The sequence below is a fragment of the Lathyrus oleraceus genome, chromosome 6 (assembly GCF_024323335.1).
Source record: "Lathyrus oleraceus cultivar Zhongwan6 chromosome 6, CAAS_Psat_ZW6_1.0, whole genome shotgun sequence".
NCBI classification, from domain to species: Eukaryota; Viridiplantae; Streptophyta; class Magnoliopsida; order Fabales; family Fabaceae; genus Lathyrus; species Lathyrus oleraceus.
In genome coordinates, this window is record NC_066584.1 from 207,083,043 (window position 1) to 207,105,299 (window position 22,257).

At 40.9% G+C, this 22,257-nt stretch overlaps 2 protein-coding genes across 2 annotated transcripts; both read left to right on the top strand.

Annotated features, from left to right (window-relative positions):
• The first annotated feature begins 10,433 nt into the window (after window positions 1–10,433).
• Window positions 10,434–12,272, top strand: LOC127094801 (uncharacterized). Its single transcript, XM_051033579.1, has one exon. The coding sequence runs from the start codon at window positions 10,434–10,436 to the stop codon at window positions 12,270–12,272; it is 1,839 nt and encodes a 612-aa protein (XP_050889536.1).
• Window positions 12,273–13,316: 1,044 nt separating this feature from the next.
• LOC127094802 (pectin acetylesterase 8-like) lies at window positions 13,317–21,948 on the top strand. The gene is made up of 2 exons (XM_051033580.1): window positions 13,317–13,755; window positions 21,452–21,948. Exons 1-2 carry the CDS (start codon window positions 13,317–13,319, stop codon window positions 21,946–21,948), a joined length of 936 nt encoding a protein of 311 aa, XP_050889537.1.
• Window positions 21,949–22,257: the final 309 nt, after the last annotated feature.

The following is a 22,257-nucleotide window of genomic DNA, read 5'->3' on the forward strand; positions in this document are numbered from 1 at the left end:
AACCGTGAGCTGAAAGAAGAGGTCGCTCGTTTGAGTGCTCTGATGGAGCAGTTTCTGTCTGCTCAAAACCAACCTTCTCCACCTCCTGCAACTCCTCTCCAGAGGACTGTTATATCAGAGGTTGTGTCTCCGACTGTGCCAGCTGCCAGTGCTCATTTCGTGCCGCATGCCATGCCAACCGGGTTTCCGTGGGGTATGCCTCCGGGTTTCATGCCAGATATTCCAGCACCAACTTTTGCTTCCATGCCGACATCTAGCCCGGTCCTTGCTATGCCTCCTCCTGTCGTGCATACCATTCCCAGGGTAGACGACACCATCTATCATTCTGAGCCGTCTGAGGGCCCAGATGTTAATGAGAAGATGGATACAATGAATGACCAATTCCTCGAGCTCCGTAAAGAATTGAAGACCCTCCGAGGGAAAGATCTGTTCGGCAAGTCTTCTGCTGAACTTTGCCTGGTTCCCGGTGTGAAGATTCCGGTCAAGTTCAAAGTTCCTGACTTTGAAAAATATAAGGGGAACACCTGCCCTCTCGCTCACCTGGTCATGTATGCCAGGAAAATGTCTACTCAGACAGATAATGATCAGCTTCTGATCCATTATTTCCAGGATAGTTTGTCCGGTGCGACTCTTCGTTGGTATATGAGCCTTGATAGTGCAAACATCCGATCCTTCAATGATCTTGGCGAAGCCTTCGTCAAGCAGTACAAATACAATGTTGATATGGCGCCTGACCGTGATCAACTCAGGGCCATGTCTCAGAAGGATAAAGAGACATTTAAGGAATACGCCCAGAGGTGGCGAGAGTTAGCAACTCAGATTACTCCTCCGCTGGAAGAGAAGGAGATGACTAAGATCTTTCTGAAGACTCTTAGTTCATTTTACTATGAGCGGATGGTTGCGAGTGCTCCCTCTGATTTCACCGAGATGGTGAACATGGGGATGCGTCTGGAGGAAGGTGTCCGTGAAGGACGATTGGCTAAAGATGAGAGTTCTTCTAAACGGTATGGGGCGTTTAAGAAGAAAGATGGGGAGGCACATGCTGTGCAATCCCATGCTAAACCTAGAAGACCATCTGTTAAGAGGAAGCCTGAGCGTCATGCCAGCAGCCAGCACCAGGTGGCTCATATAGCACCTGTTTTCAGAGATAATTCTCAGCAGTATCAGCAACAGCAACAACCTCAGTATCAACAACAACATCGTCCACAGCAACAGGCTTACCAGCCTCGTGGCAGTACCAGTAATCAGGCTAATCTGAGTTATGATAGGAAGAAGATCAGTTTTGATCCAATTCCTATGTCATATGCTGAATTATATCCTTCCTTGTTGGAGAGGAAACTGGTTACTCCCAGAGAGCCTTCGGCTGTGCCTGCTAACCCGCAGTGGTGGTACAAGCCAGACCAGCATTATGTTTATCATTCTGGTGCTCCGGGTCACAACATTGAGAATTGCTACCCATTGAAGACTAAGGTTCAAGACCTTATGCGATGCGGCATCCTGAGCTTTGAGGACTCAGGCCCGAATGTTACGAAGAACCCATTGCCCGAGCATGGGAAATCTGTGAACATGGTCCAGGGTTGCCCTGGCAAGTATAAAGTCAAATATGTAAGCCATATTCGACAGTCATTGGTCGAGTTGCATCGTCTGCTGTGTTAGTAAAGTCATATGGAGCACGGCCATGACAGATGCCGCATCTGTTCTGTTAATAGATTGGGTTGTCGCCAAGTGCGAAGAGAGCTTCAAGAGCTGTTGGACGAAGGTACCATTGAGATTCTGCAGAATCGGAATGTTGATGAAGATGAACCAGAGGTGAATGTTATTCCCCCGGTGTTCAAGCTGCCTGAGCCTGTTGTCATCCGTTACGATGGTAGCAAGCCGAAGGTCTCTCCTTCTTTGGTGATCAAGCCTGCAGGCCCTGTGCCTTATTCTTCGTGTCATACCCCGATTTTGGTCCTGAAATTTTTTCATTTTTTCATTTTATTTGGCACTTGTCTTAAAGTGCATTTGCATACATTCATGACCAAAGGCAACCATCCATTCCCAAATCCATATTTTTTGATAAACATTGGTCATTGTCTAGGCCTTTTTGATCATGGTGCTTTTGATTATAAAATGGATTTTAATTATTTGACTTTTTTTTAATTTTCAATTTGATTTTAATTTCGAATTAAGTTTAATTCCAAATTTCAATTTAATCTTAATTGTTTATTTTACTAATGATTCAAACTCTAATTGATTTTAATTTTCAAATAAAATGATAGAATTGATATCAAAGTAATTTTAACAAATTATAGATTAATTTGATTTTAATTTGGTTTTTACTGATTTTTTGTTATTAATTAAATTGATATTTAAATTAGTCTTGGATTATTTCTAAAAATCCATTTTATAACCAAACATTATCCATTTTCCATCCATGGTTCATCTCGAATCAAAACAGCACATACACACATTTAGCTTTCAGACATTTCCAAACTCATTTTCATACATACATTTTCATGTCCATTTAACCAACAAGCCTAAACAATGGCATGCTCAATCCTGTAGCACCAATGCACAATTCAGCCAATCATTAGCATCAACAATAATCAATTCCATGCCAAATAAGTTGCATCAATACATGTGACCATATTTCATAACAGCAACTAATTTGCACTACAGAGAAGAAAGAATATTTGTTGTTGTCATTGAGGATTTACTAGCAAAAGGAATCAAAAATGCTAAAAATACAATTCTATCTAGATGTTCTGCTGGAGAATCGACTTCTATTTTACAATATGATCGCTTTAGAACTTTACTTCCTGCAGCAGCTGAAGTTAAATGCGTCTCAGGTGCCGGTTATTTTATCAATGTAAAAGCGGTCTCTGGAGCACAACACATTGAACAATTCTACAACCAAGTCGTTCAAACACATGCCTCAACAAAGAATTTGCCTTTGTCTTGCACATCAAGACTTTCGCCTGTGCTGTGTTGTTTTTCGCAAAATGAGGTCGCACAAATCAAGACACCAATCTTCTTTGTAATTGCAGCTTATGACTCATGGAAGATTAAGAATATTTTGGCACCCGGTGTTGTTGATCTACATGGCACTTGGCGTAACTGCAAGCTCAATATAAAAGATTGCTACATCAGGAAATAGCAGAAAATTCAAAATATCATAACAATCCATCAAATTTCAACAAAATTTAAGCCTGTATCCTAAAGACAACAAATCATAGAAGCCAAGAAACAATAGCCTAAGACATAATAACTCAGATCTGCTGAGATTTGTTAAGGATCACTACCTCACACTTCACATGGAACCATTTCATGGCATCATCCTTGGTAACACGGTGTTGGATTCCGACACGGGCTTTGCACCTACGGCGACGATCCACACGATAACCAGGGCGTTCCAAGACGACAAAAAGTCCATACCATAGATACCAGTAGATAGATCATCAATATGCCCCTGAATTCCAAAACCAAAGCACAATCATTTGTCTTATCATATGAAGCCAAGGCTGCAGCTGTAGAAATTGAAAGCCGTCTGCAGTTTGGATCAAAACTCAGTAAAATCATCAAGAAGAAAAAGCTTACCTTTGTCAGCTAGCATAAATTGAGGCAATGGCGGCATCAAAGAGAGTGATTCCAAGGGAAGAGTAGGAGAGGAAGCTGAATAACGTCAAGATTAGGAAAGAAGACATGAATAAATTGGTAATGAATTTCCTTGTCACTAAGGGTTTCGTTGAAGCTGCTGAGAAATTCCGCAAGGAGTCTGGAACTGAGCCTGACATTGATCTTGCTACAACCACTGATCGGATGGCTGTTAAGAAGGCAGTACAAAGTGGTAACGTTGAAGATGCAATCGAGAAAGTCAATGACTTAAATCCTGGGATGCTGGATGCACAAGCCACCCAAAACCGAGTACAAAACCAGAGTTGTGATCAAAATCGGAACCGCTTTTGAGTTTTCACTAATCTTTTCACTGCAGTAAAACACAAATTAAATTATTCAAAGCTGTTGAAATTTCAAAAAGAATCCCAATTTGGCATTAAGACAAAACAATTGGAGAAAGCATGAGTTCAGAATACCTTTTCGAATCTAGCATAAACAGGGCAATCCAAATCTGAACATCCAAAAAGTAGTTCGTATGGACGCCTCTTTTGAACCCAATGTACCAATTCGAAACCCTAATCTGCAAATATAAAAAGAGGAAGGAAGAGAATCAGTGGACAACGGAAATTAACGACGAAAAAATTGAGCGGCGAAAAAACTTCAAAAAAGCGAAAACCCTAATCCCCAAATCAGAAAAGGAACCAATTGAAAGAAGCGAAGGAAGGAGATTCGATTCGTTACCTGAGCTGCCAAACCACCGAAGGTGAGCTTTCGTTTGGGATTTTCACTTTTAATCTCTGTTGTAGTTTGCCTTTTGGTGAGATGGTGAGAGTGACACGATTGAGTGAGATTGTGAGAGAAGTGAGCGAGGTTGAGCGTTGATGAGCGAGGTTGAGCGTTTGAGTGAGATTGTGAGTTGAGAGAGTGATTGAGGACGAAGCTAGAAGAGGAGGTTTCGTTGAGGGCGTTTGAGAGTTGGGAACGCGTTTGAGAGAGAAACGTAAGGTTAAGTTGAGAAAGAGAGATTCGTGAGATTGAGAGAGCGAATTTGTGAGATTGGGAGAGAACGAGGAGAAAGGCATCTGTTACTATTCCCATTTTTTTTCTTTAATTTATTTTAAACAGAATAAGTTTTTTGAAACCATTAAAAATTTTGTTTAAACTTCCTAAGTTTAGTTAATAAATATTTCCTCCTTTTCAATTCATATTCTCTTTGAAAAACCCAACAGCCAGGCGGCTAGGGTATCTTTCTTTGTTTTCTCCCATTTAGTAGTCCAACAGACTACTTCCTTTTAGTTTCTATTTTCTTTTTTAATAAAAAAAACTTTTATTCTTTTTTTTTCTGGTTTATATACCCAAGTGATTTTTGTAAATAATAACTAATGATAAATGGTCTGGTGGAGAGAGGGTAGTTTCTAGGTCTTTAGTGGAGTGGGTTCAATACCCACATATGTAACATTTTATTTCTTTTAGCATTTTATTTCTTTTAGCATTCATTTTGTTCTTTATGTTTATGCTTTATTATACTCATAGTTTCATTATTGATTAATAGCACAAATTTGATTTCTTTTAATTTTATCATCCATTCAAACCACTTTAAACTTTAAAAATCACACTTTTCTCGATTCAATATCGAGCCCATTTTCATACCCTTGTAAGTCGATTGCTTTTAAGCATCGCCATCAACCTCACATAGCTTACTCTTGGGCTTTCTTACAATGAGCCGGTTCTCTTGCACTTACACTCATACATTGCATTATTTGTTGTTTGGGCCCGATTTAATTATTTCATGATTTTGAATCCCCATTTGACAAAATGTACCCCTCTCCCCCGATGTGTAATAATTTTGTACTGTTTTATTTCTTTATTTGTTTGACTGTTTAGTTAGATACTAACACAAGAATAAAATCAACCATTTCCAAAAATACAAAAATATGACTCGATCCAACGTCGAGTATTTTCTCAATAAACAAATCAATTCATTTCTCCCTCCTATTCTATTCCATTTCTTTCAAACTTTCACCAAACGCTTGATTCAACGTCAAGCCATTTTTTCTAATAAAAAACTCAAAAAATATTAATTTATAGTTAATACTTTTTTCAATAAGATGGAAGTGGAACGTGGTGTATACCGCGCACTCCTGAGACTAGGATTCGAGATGTATATCTCGCCAATCCTAGTTCTCGCCATCATCCAAACTTATCCATTTTGTTTTTCCTCAAGCACTCATCCAAATTTCTCTTAAGCATCCATCAATACTTGATCTATGGTCAAGTCATTTTCACAACAAAACTCAAAATACCTAATTCTTATTGAACACTTTTTCAATAAAGGTGGAAATGGAACATGGTGTATACCATGCACTCCTGAGACTAGGATTCGAGATGTATATCTCGCCAATCCTAGCTCTCGCCATCATCCAAATTTATCCACTTTGTTCTCTCTCAAACACTCATTCAAATCTTTCTCAAACATCCATCAATACTTGATCTAGGATTAGGTCATTTTCACAACAAAAACTCAAAATACCTAATTCTTATTTAACACTTTTTTAATAAAGGTGGAAATGGAACATGGTGTATACCATGCACTCCTGAGACTAGGATTCGAGATGTATATCTCGCCAATCTTAACTCTCGCCATCTTCTAAAATTGTCAATGCGGTTTCTTCAAACCCTTTCTCAATCAAATTCCAAAATACTTAATTCATATCTTAACCTCTTTCAATAAAGATGGAAATGGAACATGGTGTATACCGTGCACTCCTGAGGCTAGGATTCGAGATGTATATATCGCTCATCTAAGTTCTCGCCATCACTCAAAATACATCCAACCGATCAAACTTTTTCTCGCCGCCGTGCGACTAATCAAAAATCTTTTTCATAAATGAAAGATATATCGTTTTAAGATGATGCAAAACAATGTTTCGGCCACGACTGTTGAGTCGAGATAAGTGACGCTTTTCCGAATGTAGATTTATAAATCCGTTCGATGTGTGGTACGCGTCCACTCCTCATCTGTTTTGGGTAAAACAATGTTTTCGTCGATTAATACACTATAGCTTTCGCTAAAATCGACCAACAAACAAACATTTTTCTACCCAGAATTACGTAAGCCTTGATTTCTCTGTTGAGATACGTAGGAGCAGGATTTGTAAATCTTGTCAGTCCCACTAATAAAAAACTTAGGTTTAGTCCTTCGTTAAAAATCCAAAAACATTTTCCTCTCTTCTATTCTTTCTTTCTCACCTAATAACTTGAAAAGCCTAACATTTCAAACTAACATTAACGCTCACAACTGACCTAATGGTTCCCGTTAAGTACAACGGACGTGAGGGGTGCTAATACCTTCCCCTTGCGTAATCGACTCCCGAACCCTGATTTGGTTGCGACGACCAATAATCATTGTCGTTTTTTTCTTGGGTTTTATCGATATTTTCTCTTTCCTTTTTAGGAATAAATAACGTTCGGTGGCGACTCTGTTCAGTCCATCATTGCGAGCGTGCGATTGCGCTTTGCTCTAGGTCGTATCCCCATTTTTTTCATATGAGGTACGACAGATGGCGACTCTACTGGGGAAAAAACCATCCCTAAGTGAGTCAAGCCTAGTTAGGACATTTGTGTGCCTTTGTTTTTTTAATTGTGTGGCTTTTCCTTATTTATTGCTTTTATTATCTTTATTGTTATATTGATATTTGTTGTATATTGGTTCCACTGTGTTGGGTACTTGGGTATTTGATTGCAAACCATGTGGGAAAGACTCTACACCCGAGTCTAGAGTGAAAAAACATAAGATAAGATGATGGTTGAGTAGTACAGACTCCCGAGGTGTATACTTCGAAAGAGTCGGTACGAGAACCTCACTTAGAGTAGATCCTTTTGCAAATATTGTCGCCCGAGGTGTATACCTCGTAAGCTTAGATGTTTCAAAGGGGTCCATGACTCTAAGAACCTTTTAGAATATTGAACCTTTGGCCAACTAGGAATGATGGTTGCGTAGTATGGATTCCCGAGGTGGATACTTCGTAAGAATTGATACGAGAACCTCGCTCATAATAGATTCTCTAGATGGAGTTGACGACCGGAAAGTATTTTCCGTAAGCGTCAAACAGTCTTTTGAATCCATGACTCTGAGTACCCTGTCTAGAACCCAGTCGATGGTTGCGTAGTACGGACTCCTGAGGTGAATACTTCGTAAGGGTCGGTACGAGAACCTCACCCAGAATAGATTCCCTTGATGGAGTTGACGACCGGAAAGTATTTCCCGTAAGCGTCAAACATTCTTGTGAATCAATGACTCTGGGGATCCTTTGTAACAAAGCCCTAAATCATACCCGGTGAGAACCCCGTTTTGGAAAAGCAATCAAATTTATCCATACCTCCGACCTTTGAACCTATCCAAAGAAAAAAAAAACAAAAAACATTGCATCCATCCATTCATTGCATATGCATAAAAAGCAAAACTCTTAGTTGTTTCGCATCATTTCAGGAATCCGAGACTTGTTAGCAAGATGAATCCTGAGAGAAGAGGCACTTTTCAGTTCAAATACAAGAACGTGGACCTTACCAGCCTACAGAAGTTGAGTGCCAAAGTAACACCCCTCAAACTCAACAGCTTTGTACAAAACTATGGAAGAATTCTGGACATCCTAAATGAGAAGATGGACATGATGACCGCAGTGACTATTGCTCAGTTCTATGATCCACCTCTACGTTGTTTCACGTTTTCTGACTTCCAGTTGGCTCCTACCTTGGAGGAGGTTGAGAGGATCATAGGCCGGAATTTGAAGGATCATAATCCATTTCCTAAGCTCGATGAAGATATTCCTCCCAAGAGGATAACTTCAGCTTTGGGTCTAAAAGTTTCTGAAGTCGTGGACAATTGGGATGTGAAAGGACCTTTCAGTGGTTTTTCTAGGAAGTTCTTGGAAGATCAGGCCAAGAAGATGGAAAAAGAAGGGAATTGGGAAGCCTTTTATGCTGTGTTAGCCGTGTTGGTATATGGGATAGTTCTCTTCCCAAATATTGACCATTTTGTGGACCACCTGGCGGTGAGAATTTTCCTCTCTGGTAACCTTGTACCGTTCCTCTTGGCAGATCTCTACTACACTCTCCATGATCGTCATGAGAAGAAGGGAGGAATCGTCTTATGTTGTGCACAGTTGTTGCATGCCTGGTTTAGATCCCATATGCCCGAAGAAGGTCCTTTTGTCTCAAAGGAACTCAAGCCCTTCCAGAAGTTAGCTTCCCTCACCTCCAGTCATGTTAAGTGGTATATCAGGGATTGGGAAACCGAGAATGTGATTGTCAGCATTGGAGACTTCCCCAATGTGCCGTTGATAGGAACCAAGGGTTGCATCAACTATAACCCCATGTTATCTCTAAGGCAGCATGGGTACCCTATGAATGGCCCTCCAAAAGTTGAAGCTCTAGAGCCTTTCATCTTACATGGTGTTGAAGCGGATCATCCCATGGTGAAAAAGATCAAGAGGTCTTGGCAAGCAGTTATCAGGAAAGGTAAGGAGTTGGGTAAGAGAAATGTCATTGCCCAAGAGCCTTACACTTGTTGGGTTAGAGAGAGGGTTCAGATGATTAAACTCCCTTATCCATTTGATCCTTCTATCTATCCATTGGTTCCGGAGCTAGAACCCATATTACCTGAAGATGTAGAGAAGCTCAATGCACGTATCAAGAAGTTGGAGTTGGAAAATGCTGATTTGAGAATCAAGCTTGGCCGAGTCTCGATAGAGAATGGGAACTTGAAAGACGATCAACAAAAGAAGGACAAAGAGCTTGAAGTCTCCAACAAAAGAGCTAGAGAGTCTGAAGCAAGGAGGGAGGAGTTTGGACAAGCGCTCTATAGCACTAAATCGGTGTTCAAATCAAAGGAAGAGGAGTTGGATAGAGCTTTACTCCGGATTCAAAAACTCAACAAGACTCTGGAACTGACCCTTGAGATGAAAAGAGAAGCACGGTTGATTTCTGAGATTCGTACTCGTGAACTGGAGAATACCATTCAAAAATACAAGGATACTCTGGAACGCGAGAAGCTGAAGACTGAAGAGTCAGAAAGAGTTTGCACACGGTTGAAACATCATTTGGATCAAGCCGATGCTAGAATCCAAGCACTTGAAGGTGGGGATCAGGATGCTGCCTATATGGTGTTGCTAGGTGAGTGCAGATATTGGAGAAACCTCTATAGGGACATAGAGGTGACCAAGGCTGAAGACATGCGCATTATCCAAGATCTCCAAGGGCTTTACACTGAGTGGAAGGGCAAATTTATGAAGCTGTCCGGATTTGCGAGTTCCATCATGCGAGAGCTACCTGAGAAGCTGCAAGAAGCTGATTGGTGCATGTGTCCAGAGAACACCCCGCATCAAGTCTTTAATTTCATTAAGTTTTATAAGGCAATGCTAGAAGGGCTGACTACCGACCTTGCTACGGTTCGGAAAGCCCATAAGCCATGAGCACGTTGTTTGTATTTGAACTTGGATATGAGATTAATGAAAAAATCGCTTTTGAGATTCATTTTTATTGTGTTTCATTTCCTTATTACTTTAAATATTTGCGAACAAGTATTGTGGTGTTTCTGAAATGAATGATTGAAACTAACCAAGAGTTTTGCAAACAAATGCATCCATACATGCATTCATACATTTTCAAAAAAAAAAAAAAAAGAGTCTCACTCCTTCCTTTCTTCCTCCAGTTTCACGCTGAATTTTCAACACCAGTATAATACTCGCGCCAGAGCAAGACAGAGAATGGCTGAACAAGAACAAGAGAGTGCCCGAGTTAGAGCTGAGCTAGACGAAATCAAAGGAGGCATGTCCTAGATGCGAGAGATGCTGCAAGCTTTAACCTTCAGGTTTGAGGTTCCACAAGCGACCGTTATTTCAGAGACCACGGGCCCAACAGTAGAAGTCCCACCTCAGAGGACGTTACCCTCAACCCTTCCTCCGTATGGGCTACCTTATGACTTCGTCCCCCGAGCGGAGGTGGCGCACGAAATGGGGCAATCTGTCCAACAAGCTGTGCCATTACCAGTTTACACCGACGCACGTCCAGTCATCCATACTGTGGTTCCACCAGCCGCCTATGCTAGGCATGTTCCTCATTATGAAGATCAAAACCACATGTATCAGACTGTCGACTCAACTGTTGCTGGTGACGAAGTGAGATTCGAGGATTTCAGGGAGGTAAAGGAGAACATGCAGCTCCTTGAGAAAAAGTTCCGAGATCTAGAAGGAGACCACGTCTTTGGATCTGCTGCCAAAGAAATGTGCCTTGTATCCGGGTTGGTGATTCCAGCAAAATTCAAAACCCCGGACTTCGACAAATACAAGGGGCACACTTGTCCAAAAAGCCATCTCATCATGTATTATCGAAAAATGGCTGCACACGTGGAGGACGACAAGCTGATGATCCATTGGTTTCAAGACAGCTTGAGTGGGGCTCCTTCCAAATGGTATCTAAGTCTGGATCAGAACAGGATCAGGTGTTTCCAAGACCTGTCAGATGCGTTCATAAAACACTACAAATACAATATGGACATGGCGCCTGACAGAAGACAATTACAGAGCATGTTTCAGCATGATAAAGAGTCCTTCAAGGAGTACGCTCAAAGATGGAGGGAACTGGCTTCTCAGGTTGAACCACCTCTGGCTGAGAAGGAATTGGATGAATTGTTTATCGACACTGTCCAACCCCAGTTCTACGAAAAGATGGTTGGAAGTGCTTCCTTGGGATTCTCCGAGCTTGTTGCCATAGGAGCTCGCGTTGAATACGGTGTAAGGAATGGAAAACGGGCGGCTATAGCTGGAACTTCAAATGCCAATCAAAAGAAGTTCTCTGGAGGGTTTCCTAGAAAGAAGGAAAGGGAAACAAATGCTGTGACTGTTGGTCAAGGAAGAGCTCCTCCAAGAAGGAGACCACAACAATACTCACCTCAGCAATATATTCAACAACCAATTCCCTATCAACCACCCATGTATCCCATCCAGTATGCTCCGCAACCATACGTAGCTGCTGTGACGCCTGCGTTCAATCAACAGCCTGCTCAGGCTTATCAAGCGCCTCCAACTTATCGACCAGCTCTAGTTCAACAACGTGCTGCGGCTCCGCCAGCTTATCAACAAGCACCAGCAGCTCCTGTTTATCAACAGCCGAGAGCTCAAGCGCCAAGGCAAAATGCTCAAAACCATAACATAAGGCAAGGGGAGAGGGCGACCTTCAATCCCATTCCAATGTCGTACACTGAGTTGTATCCCTCCCTATTGCAAAAGGGGTTGGTGGTTCCCAGACCTATGGGACCTCCACCTGACCGTCTTCCTCCATGGTACAACCCTAATGCACACTGTCCTTTTCATGAAGGTGCCCCCGGGCATGACCTAGAGGGTTGTTACGCTCTAAAGCATAGGGTTCGGGAATTGATTGAGAGCAAGATCTTGTCTTTTAAGGACATGGGGCCGAATGTGAAGAACAATCCTCTTCCTCCCCATGGAGATCCCGCAATAAATGCCATTGAAGATGCCTCTGCTGGTGTTACGGTTGATAAGGTGGATGATGTGAAGACTCCTTTGGTGGCATTCCATGCCCGATTGGTGGAAGCTGGCCTGATTAATGTAAATCATGAAAATTGTGAAGAGTGTGCCACACATCCAAAAGGGTGTTAGATGGTGCGAGACAATATTCAAGGCTTGATGGATGAAGGAATGCTTCAAATATCCAGTGCTGTGAAGAACGAAGATGTGTTGGTGATTGAACCTTGTTTCAATTTACCTGAACCAGTCGAAATCCCATATTATAGTGGTGGAGTGGTCCCGGTGAACAGTAAGCCATCGCCTGTCGAGATATGTATGCCCACGCCTTTTCCCTACGAGAGCACCAAGGCTGTGCCTTGGAAATATGAGATTACTGTTGTGGATAAGGTTGTTGAAGGAAGTTCACACGCTGAGGTGACAGAAGCTGTAAGTGAAGACGTCACAAATATTGCAGGAATAAGCAGAATGACCCGTAGTGGTTGAATCTATATGCCTGAATTCAATGTGACTCCTCAAGGGCCAAATAAGGAATCAACGGTTGCAGCTCCCACTAAAGAACCCGAAGTGGTCCAATCCGAAGATGCTGTTGAATTCTTGAAGTTAATCAAGAGAAGTGACTACAAAGTGGTGGATCAGCTGCATCAAACACCATCTAAGATCTCTATTCTGTCTCTTCTATTGAACTCCCAAGCCCATAGGGAAGCTTTGTTGAAGGTGCTTGCTCAAGCTCATGTAACACAAAGCATAACAGTTGACCAATTTGATGGAGTAGTTGCAAACATCACAACTTGTAATACTTTGAGCTTCAGTGGAGAAGAACTACCTGAGGATGGACAAAATCACAACCGTGCTCTCCATATCTCGATGAAATGCAAAGATGATGCTTTGGTAAGAGTGTTGGTCGATACCGGATCTTCTCTGAATGTTATGCCAAAGAGAACACTCGCCAAGTAATCTTATCAAGGACCAGCTATGAAGCCTAGTGCCTTGGTAGTGAAAGCTTTTGATGGTTCCAGGAGAACCGTGATTGGAGAGGTTGAGTTGCCCATATTGATTGGCCCTCACGTATTCCCGATTAATTTCCAAGTCATGGATATTAATCCAGCATATAGTTGCTTGCTGGGACGTCCTTGGATTCATGCTGCAGGGGCAGTTACCTCCACCTTACACCAAAATATGAAGTTTGTGGTGGACAATCAACTAATCATCATTTCTGGAGAAGAAGACTTTGTGGTCAGTCACCTTTCATCCTTCAGATATATCGAGGCTGATGAGGACGCTTTGGAAACTTCTTTCCAAGCTCTTGAAATAGCCAATGCCACTTTTGTGGAAATGAAGGGCCCTGTTGGGAAAGCTTGTTCATCTTTCGCTTCTCTGAAAAGCGCAAAGTCTAGTATTGAAGGAGGAAACCCTGAAGGTTGGGGTCAACTTATTGATATTCGTGAGAAGCATGATCGCTTTGGTCTGGGATATGTGCCTTCCGCTGCGAAAGGAGCCCGAGTCCCTACAAAGGACAACACCCGAAGCATCCAGGAAGTATTCCTCAGCACAAGATTCATCCATGGAGATCAAGTCAATGCAATTGAAGATAGCACCGCAAATGAAGATGAGCCATGTTTGGTTTACCGGTGTGAGACAACTTTGAACAACTGGAAGGCGGTTGAGATCCCCGAAATTTTTGCTTTGTCAAAGTAATAATTGTTGTATTTTTCCTTTCAAATCCTTAGCTCTGCCCAAGGCTAATGGATCATGTTGTAGGGCCCATTTTCATTTTCAAATAATCATTATCAATGAATGAAAGGCATTTTGTTAAATTCTTAAAATTCATTTATTTTGCTTTCTCTTAAGAAAATGACAATCTTTTCAAAAAACAAAAAAAACTTTTCATTTATGCATCTTTTATTTTTACTTTGTCTAAAAGAAATCAATCATTCAAACATGCAGAATAAACGATAACCCCGTTGAATCCAATGACTTTACTACCTCTCATAACTTTGACTCCCCTATCTACCAAGCGGAAGAAGAGGGTGAAGAAGATTGTTACATCCCCGACGAACTGGCAAGGCTGCTCGAGCACGAGTCCAAAGCCCTTCAGCCACATGAAGAACCGGTGGAAACAATCAACCTTGGCACAGAGGAAGAGAAGAAAGAAGTCAAAATCGGCACCACACTTGAAGCAGGCGTCAAAGAGAGATTAGTCGAGCTGCTACAAGAATATGTGGATGTATTTGCATGGTCATACCAGGATATGCCAGGTTTGGACACCGACATCGTTGAGCACAAGCTCCCACTTCAGCTAGAATGCCCGCCAGTAAAACAAAAACTCCGAAGAACAAGACCAGATATGGCTCTGAAGATTCGTGAAGAAGTCAAACGACAATTTGACGCTGGTTTTCTCGCAGTGGCGAAGTATCCACAATGGGTAGCTAACATTGTACCTGTGCCTAAAAAGGATGGCAAGGTGAGGATGTGTGTTGACTATAGGGATCTGAACAGAGCTAGTCCAAAGGACGATTTCCCTCTACCACACATTGATACTCTGGTAGATAACACTGCAAGATTTGCTGTCTTCTCCTTTATGGACGGTTTTTCGGGATACAATCAAATCAAGATGGCTCCAGATGACATGGAGAAGACCACTTTTATCACCCCTTGGGGGACTTTTTGCTACAAGGTAATGCCTTTCGGTCTCAAAAATGCTGGGGCAACTTACCAAAGAGCTATGGTCACTCTCTTCCATGATATGATGCACAAGGAGATAGAGGTCTATGTTGACGACATGATCGCTAAATCTCAGAATGAAGAAGATCATATGAGCCATCTGAAGAAGCTGTTTGAACGCCTCAGAAAGTTTAGATTACGATTAAACCCTGCAAAATGCACATTTGGTGTCCGTTCGGGGAAGTTGCTTGGCTTCATCGTTAGTCAACGAGGAATTGAGGTAGACCCTGACAAGGTCCGAGCTATACAAGAAATGCCTGCTCCACGCACCGAGCGAGAGGTCAGAGGTTTTCTTGGACGTTTGAATTACATCTCAAGGTTTATCTCACACATGACGGCCACGTGTGAGCCTATCTTCAAATTGCTTCGAAAAGATCAAGCTGTTGAATGGAATTCTGATTTTCAAAATGCTTTTGAGAAGATTCGTCAATACTTGCAAGAGCCTCCTATTTTAATTCCACCTGTCCCAGGAAAGCCATTAATCATGTATATGACTGTGCTTGAAGGGTCAATGGGATGCATGCTGGGGCAACATGACGAAACTGGTCGGAAAGAACATGCTATTTACTATCTGAGTAAAAAGTTTACCGATTGTGAAAGTCGATATTCGCTTTTGGAGAAAACTTGTTGCGCGCTAGCATGGGCCGCTCGTCGTTTGAGGCAGTACATGATTTACCATACTACTTTGTTGATCTCGAAAATGGATCCAATAAAGTACATCTTTGAGAAACCTGCCTTGACTGGAAGACTTTCCCGTTGGCAGATGCTTTTGTCAAAGTACGACATCCAGTACGTAACCCAGAAGGCGATTAAGGGAAGTGTGTTAGCAGAGTATCTTGCTCATCAACCAGTTGAAGACTATCAGCCACTGAAGTTTGATTTCCCCGATGAGGATATAATGGTGATAAAGGATTGTGAGATCCCAGGCCCAGATGAAGGACCAGAACCAGGATCTCGATGGAAGCTCGCATTTGATGGTTCCTCCAATTACAGTGGTCATGGTGTGGGAGCTGTTTTGATGAATCCAAATGGTGGTTTTACCCCTTTCACAACAAGGTTGTGCTTTGATTGTACAAATAATGTCGCCGAATATGAAGCCTGTATCCTTGGTCTTGAAGCTGCAATTGATCTCCGAATCAAGATCCTTGAGGTGTATGGAGATTCAGCCTTGGTGATCTATCAGGTCAAAGGTGAATGGGAGACCCGCGATGCGAAGCTGATCCCGTATCGCGCTCATGTTGTGAAGATGATAGAATACTTCGACGATATCACTTTCCATCATATCCCAAGAGTAGAAAATCAAGTGGCTGACGCTTTGGCAACATTAGCATCAATGTACCAAGTCAGATTTCATAATGAAGCTCCACTTATTCGAATCGAGCGAAGAGATGAGCCTGCTTACTGTCAATTGATTGAAGAAGAAACTGATGGTAAACCATGGTTTCATGACATCAAGCGATATCTTTTAAGTCAAGAGTATCCAGAAGATGCTACATTGTTGGATAAGAAAACTCTGAGGAGATTATCGTCCAAATTCTTTTTGAGCAATGATGTGCTTTACAAGAGAAACCATGACATGGTTCTGCTCAGATGCGTGGATAGACACGAAGCAGACATGTTAATCAAAGAGATTCATGAAGGATCCTTTGGAACCCATGCTAATGGACATGCCATGGCCAAAAAGATTTTGAGAGCTGGCTATTACTGGTTGACCATGGAATCTGATTGTTTCAGCTATGCAAGAAAATGTCATAAATGCCAAATTTATGCCGATAAGGTGCATGTACCGCCAACACTACTGAATGTTTTAACATCACCTTGGCCTTTCTCAATGTGGGGCATCGACATGATTGGTGTTATAGAGCCTAAAGCTTCCAATGGTCACCGCTTCATCCTGGTCGCCATCGATTACTTTACTAAATGGGTAGAGGCTGCTTCCTACACCAATGTGACGAGACATGTGGTTGCTCGCTTTATCAAGAAGGAGATTATCTGTCGCTATGGAATCCCAAGCAAGACCATCACCGACAACGGTTCAAACTTGAACAACAAGACAATGACAGAATTATGTGAGAGTTTCAAGATTAACCACCATAATTCCTCTCCATACCGTCCAAAGATGAATGGTGTTGTTGAAGCTGCCAACAAAAATATCAAGAAGATCCTGCAAAAGATGGTGAAAACTTATAAGGATTGGCACGAGATGCTACCCTTTGCTTTGCATGGATACCGGACCTCAGTCCGCACTTCAACAGGGGCAACCCCATTCTCCTTAGTATATGGGATGGATGCAGTCCTCCCAATCGAAGTAGAGATGCCTTCCACGAGAATATTGATGAAGGCCAAGCTGGATGAAGCTGAATGGATCCAAAACAACTATGATCAACTTAATCTCATTGATGAGAAGTGGATGACCGCTCTGTGCCATGGACAATTGTACCAACAACAAATCAAGAAGGCATTTGACAAAAAGGTCCGTCCTCGAGAGTTCAAGGAAGGAGATCTCGTGCTCAAGAAGATCTTGCCAATACACAAAGATTCACGTGGGAAGTGGACTCCCAACTATGAAGGCCCATACGTTGTAAAGAGAGCATACTCTAGAGGTGCTCTATTTCTCACAACTATGGATGGCGAAGAGCTCATTCACCCTGTGAACTCTGATGCAGTCAAAAGATACTATGCCTGACAAATCCCGGTGGACTGAAAACCCGAAAGGGCGGTCCAGGAAAAAGTTAGGGATAATAAAAAATGGTAGCTCGCTAAGTCGAAAACCTGAAAGGGCGACTTAGGCAAAAAAGAGCGTCCCGGTGGATTGAAAACCCGAAAGGGCGATTCAGGCAAAAATTAGGGACAAAAGGCATAGACTGCATCGGTTCGTCACTAATCAATATAGAAGAGCTAAAAATGGAAGATCAATCTGGTTACTCCCTTCAGAAGCGAGGTCTCGTGGAGTCATTGTTATTAGGGATAGTAGTAGTCATTGTGATTCAATGTAAACCTTTCCCTATTGCGATTTTCAAATTTGTAAAATTCCATGGAGCTACACCATTTGTGTGCTACCATTCTTGAATAGATACAAGTTTGCCTATCAAATTCTATCACTTGCTGTTTTCTCTGATTTTCTTTGTTATGCAAAATGTCATTTATTTGTTAATAATGAATTTTGAACTCAAAAAAGAGTTTTTCAACATATTGAGAAACACAATTTTGCTTTGACATGTGGAAATATTAAAAGGAAACCTTTCGTCTTTCCCCGCAAGTCTCAAGTTGCAAGACTCCTCTTGGATGATTGATATCTAGCTCCAGAGAGCACAAATTTATCATTCTTTGGAAGGATTATTGGGCCAGTTGTAACTGTTCAGCTTAATAGATCCTCCTTTGACGCATTTACTCACTCCTTTGGTTGAGTTATTGGTGTTGAGGATTCAGTACCTCCATAAGGATTTCCCTAACTTCCAGTCTGTATATTGTCACCATTTGCATTTCATGATCATTCATACATCATGCATATAAGCAAAATCCAAATCATGCATAGCCCGAAGTGCTTCGCGCTCATTTGCATAATCTCAGGTCTCGTTGTTGATTGTATCCCTTGACCTCTGAGACCAGTGGTTACTGGCATCGTCTGTTAAGTCTGGTTGTCACCGGTGTCTTTGACCAAATCCAGTTGTAACTGGTATCCTTTAAGGTCGGGTTGTAACCAACATTTATTTTAAACCCAATTGTCGTTGGCATCACTGTCAGTCTGTTTGTAAATAGATTCGTGATTGATATCTGAAGTTTGGTTGTCGCCAACATCATTTCAAGTCCAGTTGTTGCTGGCAAACTCCGTTGTAGCCGGTAATGGTTTACTTTTGGCTTTCATCAAGTCCAATTGTTGTTGGCAAACTCCGTTAAAAGTTGGTTGTAATCCATTGCTTTTGGTCAAAGTCCAGTTGTTGCTGGCAAAGTTGGTTGTAGTCCATTACTTACGGTTAAAAGTCCAATTGTTGTTGGCACGTACATAGAGTTTAATTACCCTATCTTTCCTGCTGGTTCCGTGAAAGTCATGTATGACTTATCATCTTGAGGAATTTCCAGAAGCTTGGAGGTTTTTCGTGTTAGAAGACTCCAATGATGTTGCTTTGTATGTTTTCCAATATCAGCAGGTCATGTATGAACCTGTTGTTGAAGTTTCTTTGGGTTTTTGTTCAGTGCTATCCAGGTCATGTATGAACCTATTGTTGAACTTTCATTCCAGTATTGTCAGGTCATGTATGAACCTGTTAATTGAATACTCTTTGAATAGTCAAGTGTTGTCAGGTCATGTATGAACCTGTTGTTGAAAATTCTTTGAATGTTCCTGTTTTGTCAGGTCATATATGAACCTGCTGTTCAGCTTTTATTTCAGTATTACCAGGTCATGTATGAACCTGTTGCTGAACCTTTTGTTCCCATGTTGTCAAGTCATGTATGAACTTGTTGTGGAAGTTTTCTCAGAAGGTTCAAGTTTATCATCAGATCATGTATGAACCTGTTGATATACTCTTTTCGAATTTTTCTGAGTTTGTTAGGTCATGTCTGAACCTGCTGTCAGAAAATTCTTTGATTGCCTCAGCATTGTGAGGTCATGTATGAACTCGTTTGTTGTTGAGCTTTTATTCCAATTTTACCAGGTCATGTATGAACCTGTTGTTGAACCTTTTGTTCCAATGTCATCAAGTCATGTATGAACTTGTTCTGGAAATTTTCTCAAGGTATTCAGTTTGTCATCAAGTCATGTATGAACCTGTTGATATACTCTTTTCGAATTTTTCTGAGTTTGTTAGGTCATGTCTGCACCTGCTGTCAGAAAATTCTTTGATTGCCTCAGCATTGTGAGGTCATGTATGAACTCGTTTGTTGTTGAGCTTTTATTCCAATTTTACCAGGTCATGTATGAACCTGTTGTTGAACCTTTTGTTCCAATGTCATCAAGTCATGTATGAACTTGTTCTGGAAATTTTCTCAAGGTATTCAGTTTGTCATCAGGTCATGTATGAACCTGTTGATATACTCTTTTCGAATTTTTCTGAGTTTGTTAGGTCATGTCTAAACCTGCTGTCAGAACTTCTTGATTTTCTCCAGCATTGTCAGGTCAGGTATGAACCTGTTGTTGAGCTTTCATGCCAGTATTACCAGGTCATGTATGAACCTGTTTTGAAGAATCTTTCTCTATGTTTATTTCAGTGTTGTCAGGTCATGTATGAACTTGTTGATACATTCTTTTTGAATTTTTCTGTTTGTTGTCAAGTCATGTTTGAACTTGCTGTCAGAACCGTTCTTGGTATTCCCCAGCATTGTCAGGTCATGTATGAACCTGTTGTTGAGCTTTTATTCCAGCATTACCAGGTCATGTATGAACCTGTTTTGAAGAATTTTTCTCTATGATTGTTTCAGTGTTATCAGGTCATGTATGAACCTGTTGTAGAAATTTTTTCTTATTCGGGTTTAGTAAGTCATGTGTGAACTTACTGCCGAAATCTCTTGTACTCTGAATGTTGTTTATCAACTTTCACTTCGATTACTCCCCAGTGTGTGTCTGATTCTCCAGCAGGACTGTTTCCCCAGCAAGTTGTTTCTTACCATTTGTCTGTCTTCCTGTGGACCATCAGCATTCCCCACAGCTTGGTCTGTCTAGTAGCATCTCCTGTCAAGGGTCCACCATATCCCTAGCAGGGAAGAAAATTAAAAAAAAAAAGAGAATCCTGCATTCATGCATATCATATCATATCACATCATGTCATAGGGATTCAGGATCAAAATCTGGGTCTTCTTAGTATTTAACCATCTCCCACTATGATCATATGAAGAGTGTCCTGCTTCATATTCTCTAGTTGAAGATACTTAAATAGGGGCAACTGTCATACCCCGATTTTGGTCCTGAATTTTTTTCATTTTTTCATTTTATTTGGCACTTGGCTTAAAGTGCATTTGCATACATTCATGACCAAAGGCAACCATCCATTCCCAAATCCATATTTTTTGATAAACATTGGTCATTGTCTAGGCCTTTTTGATCATGGTGCTTTTGATTATAAAATGGATTTTAATTATTTGACTTTTTTTTAATTTTCAATTTGATTTTAATTTCGAATTAAGTTTAATTCCAAATTTCAATTTAATCTTAATTGTTTATTTTACTAATGATTCAAACTCTAATTGATTTTAATTTTCAAATAAAATGATAGAATTGATATCAAAGTAATTTTAACAAATTATAGATTAATTTGATTTTAATTTGGTTTTTACTGATTTTTTGTTATTAATTAAATTGATATTTAAATTAGTCTTGGATTATTTCTAAAAATCCATTTTATAACCAAACATGATCCATTTTCCATCCATGGTTCATCTCGAATCAAAATAACACATACACACATTTAGCTTTCAGACATTTCCAAACTCATTTTCATACATACATTTTCATGTCCATTTAACCAACAAGCCTAAACAATGGCATGCTCAATCCTGTAGCACCAATGCACAATTCAGCCAATCATTAGCATCAACAATAATCAATTCCATGCCAAATAAGTTGCATCAATACATGTGACCATATTTCATAACAGCAACCAATTTGCACTACAGAGAAGAAAGAATATTTGTTGTTGTCATTGAGGATTTACTAGCAAAAGGAATCAAAAATGCTAAAAATACAATTCTATCTAGATGTTCTGCTGGAGAATCGACTTCTATTTTACAATATGATCGCTTTAGAACTTTACTTCCTGCAGCAGCTGAAGTTAAATGCGTCTCAGGTGCCGGTTATTTTATCAATGTAAAAGCGGTCTCTGGAGCACAACACATTGAACAATTCTACAGCCAAGTCGTTCAAACACATGCCTCAACAAAGAATTTGCCTTCGTCTTGCACATCAAGACTTTCGTCTGTGCTGTGTTGTTTTTCGCAAAATGAGGTCGCACAAATCAGTACACCAATCTTCTTTGTAATTGCAGCTTATGACTCATGGCAGATTAGGAATATTTTGGCACCCGGTGTTGTTGATCTACATGGCACTTGGCGTAACTGCAAGCTCAATATAAAAGATTGCTACATCAGGAAATAGCAGAAAATTCAAAATATCATAACAATCCATCAAATTTCAACAAAATTTAAGCCTGTATCCCAAAGACAACAAATCATAGAAGCCAAGAAACAATAGCCTAAGACATAATAACTCAGATCTGCTGACATTTGTTAAGGATCACTACCTCACACTTCACATGGAACCATTTCATGGCATCATCCTTGGTAACACGGTGTTGGATTCCGACACGGGCTTTGCACCTACGGCGACGATCCACACGATAACCAGGGCGTTCCAAGACGACAAAAAGTCCATACCATAGATACCAGTAGATAGATCATCAATATG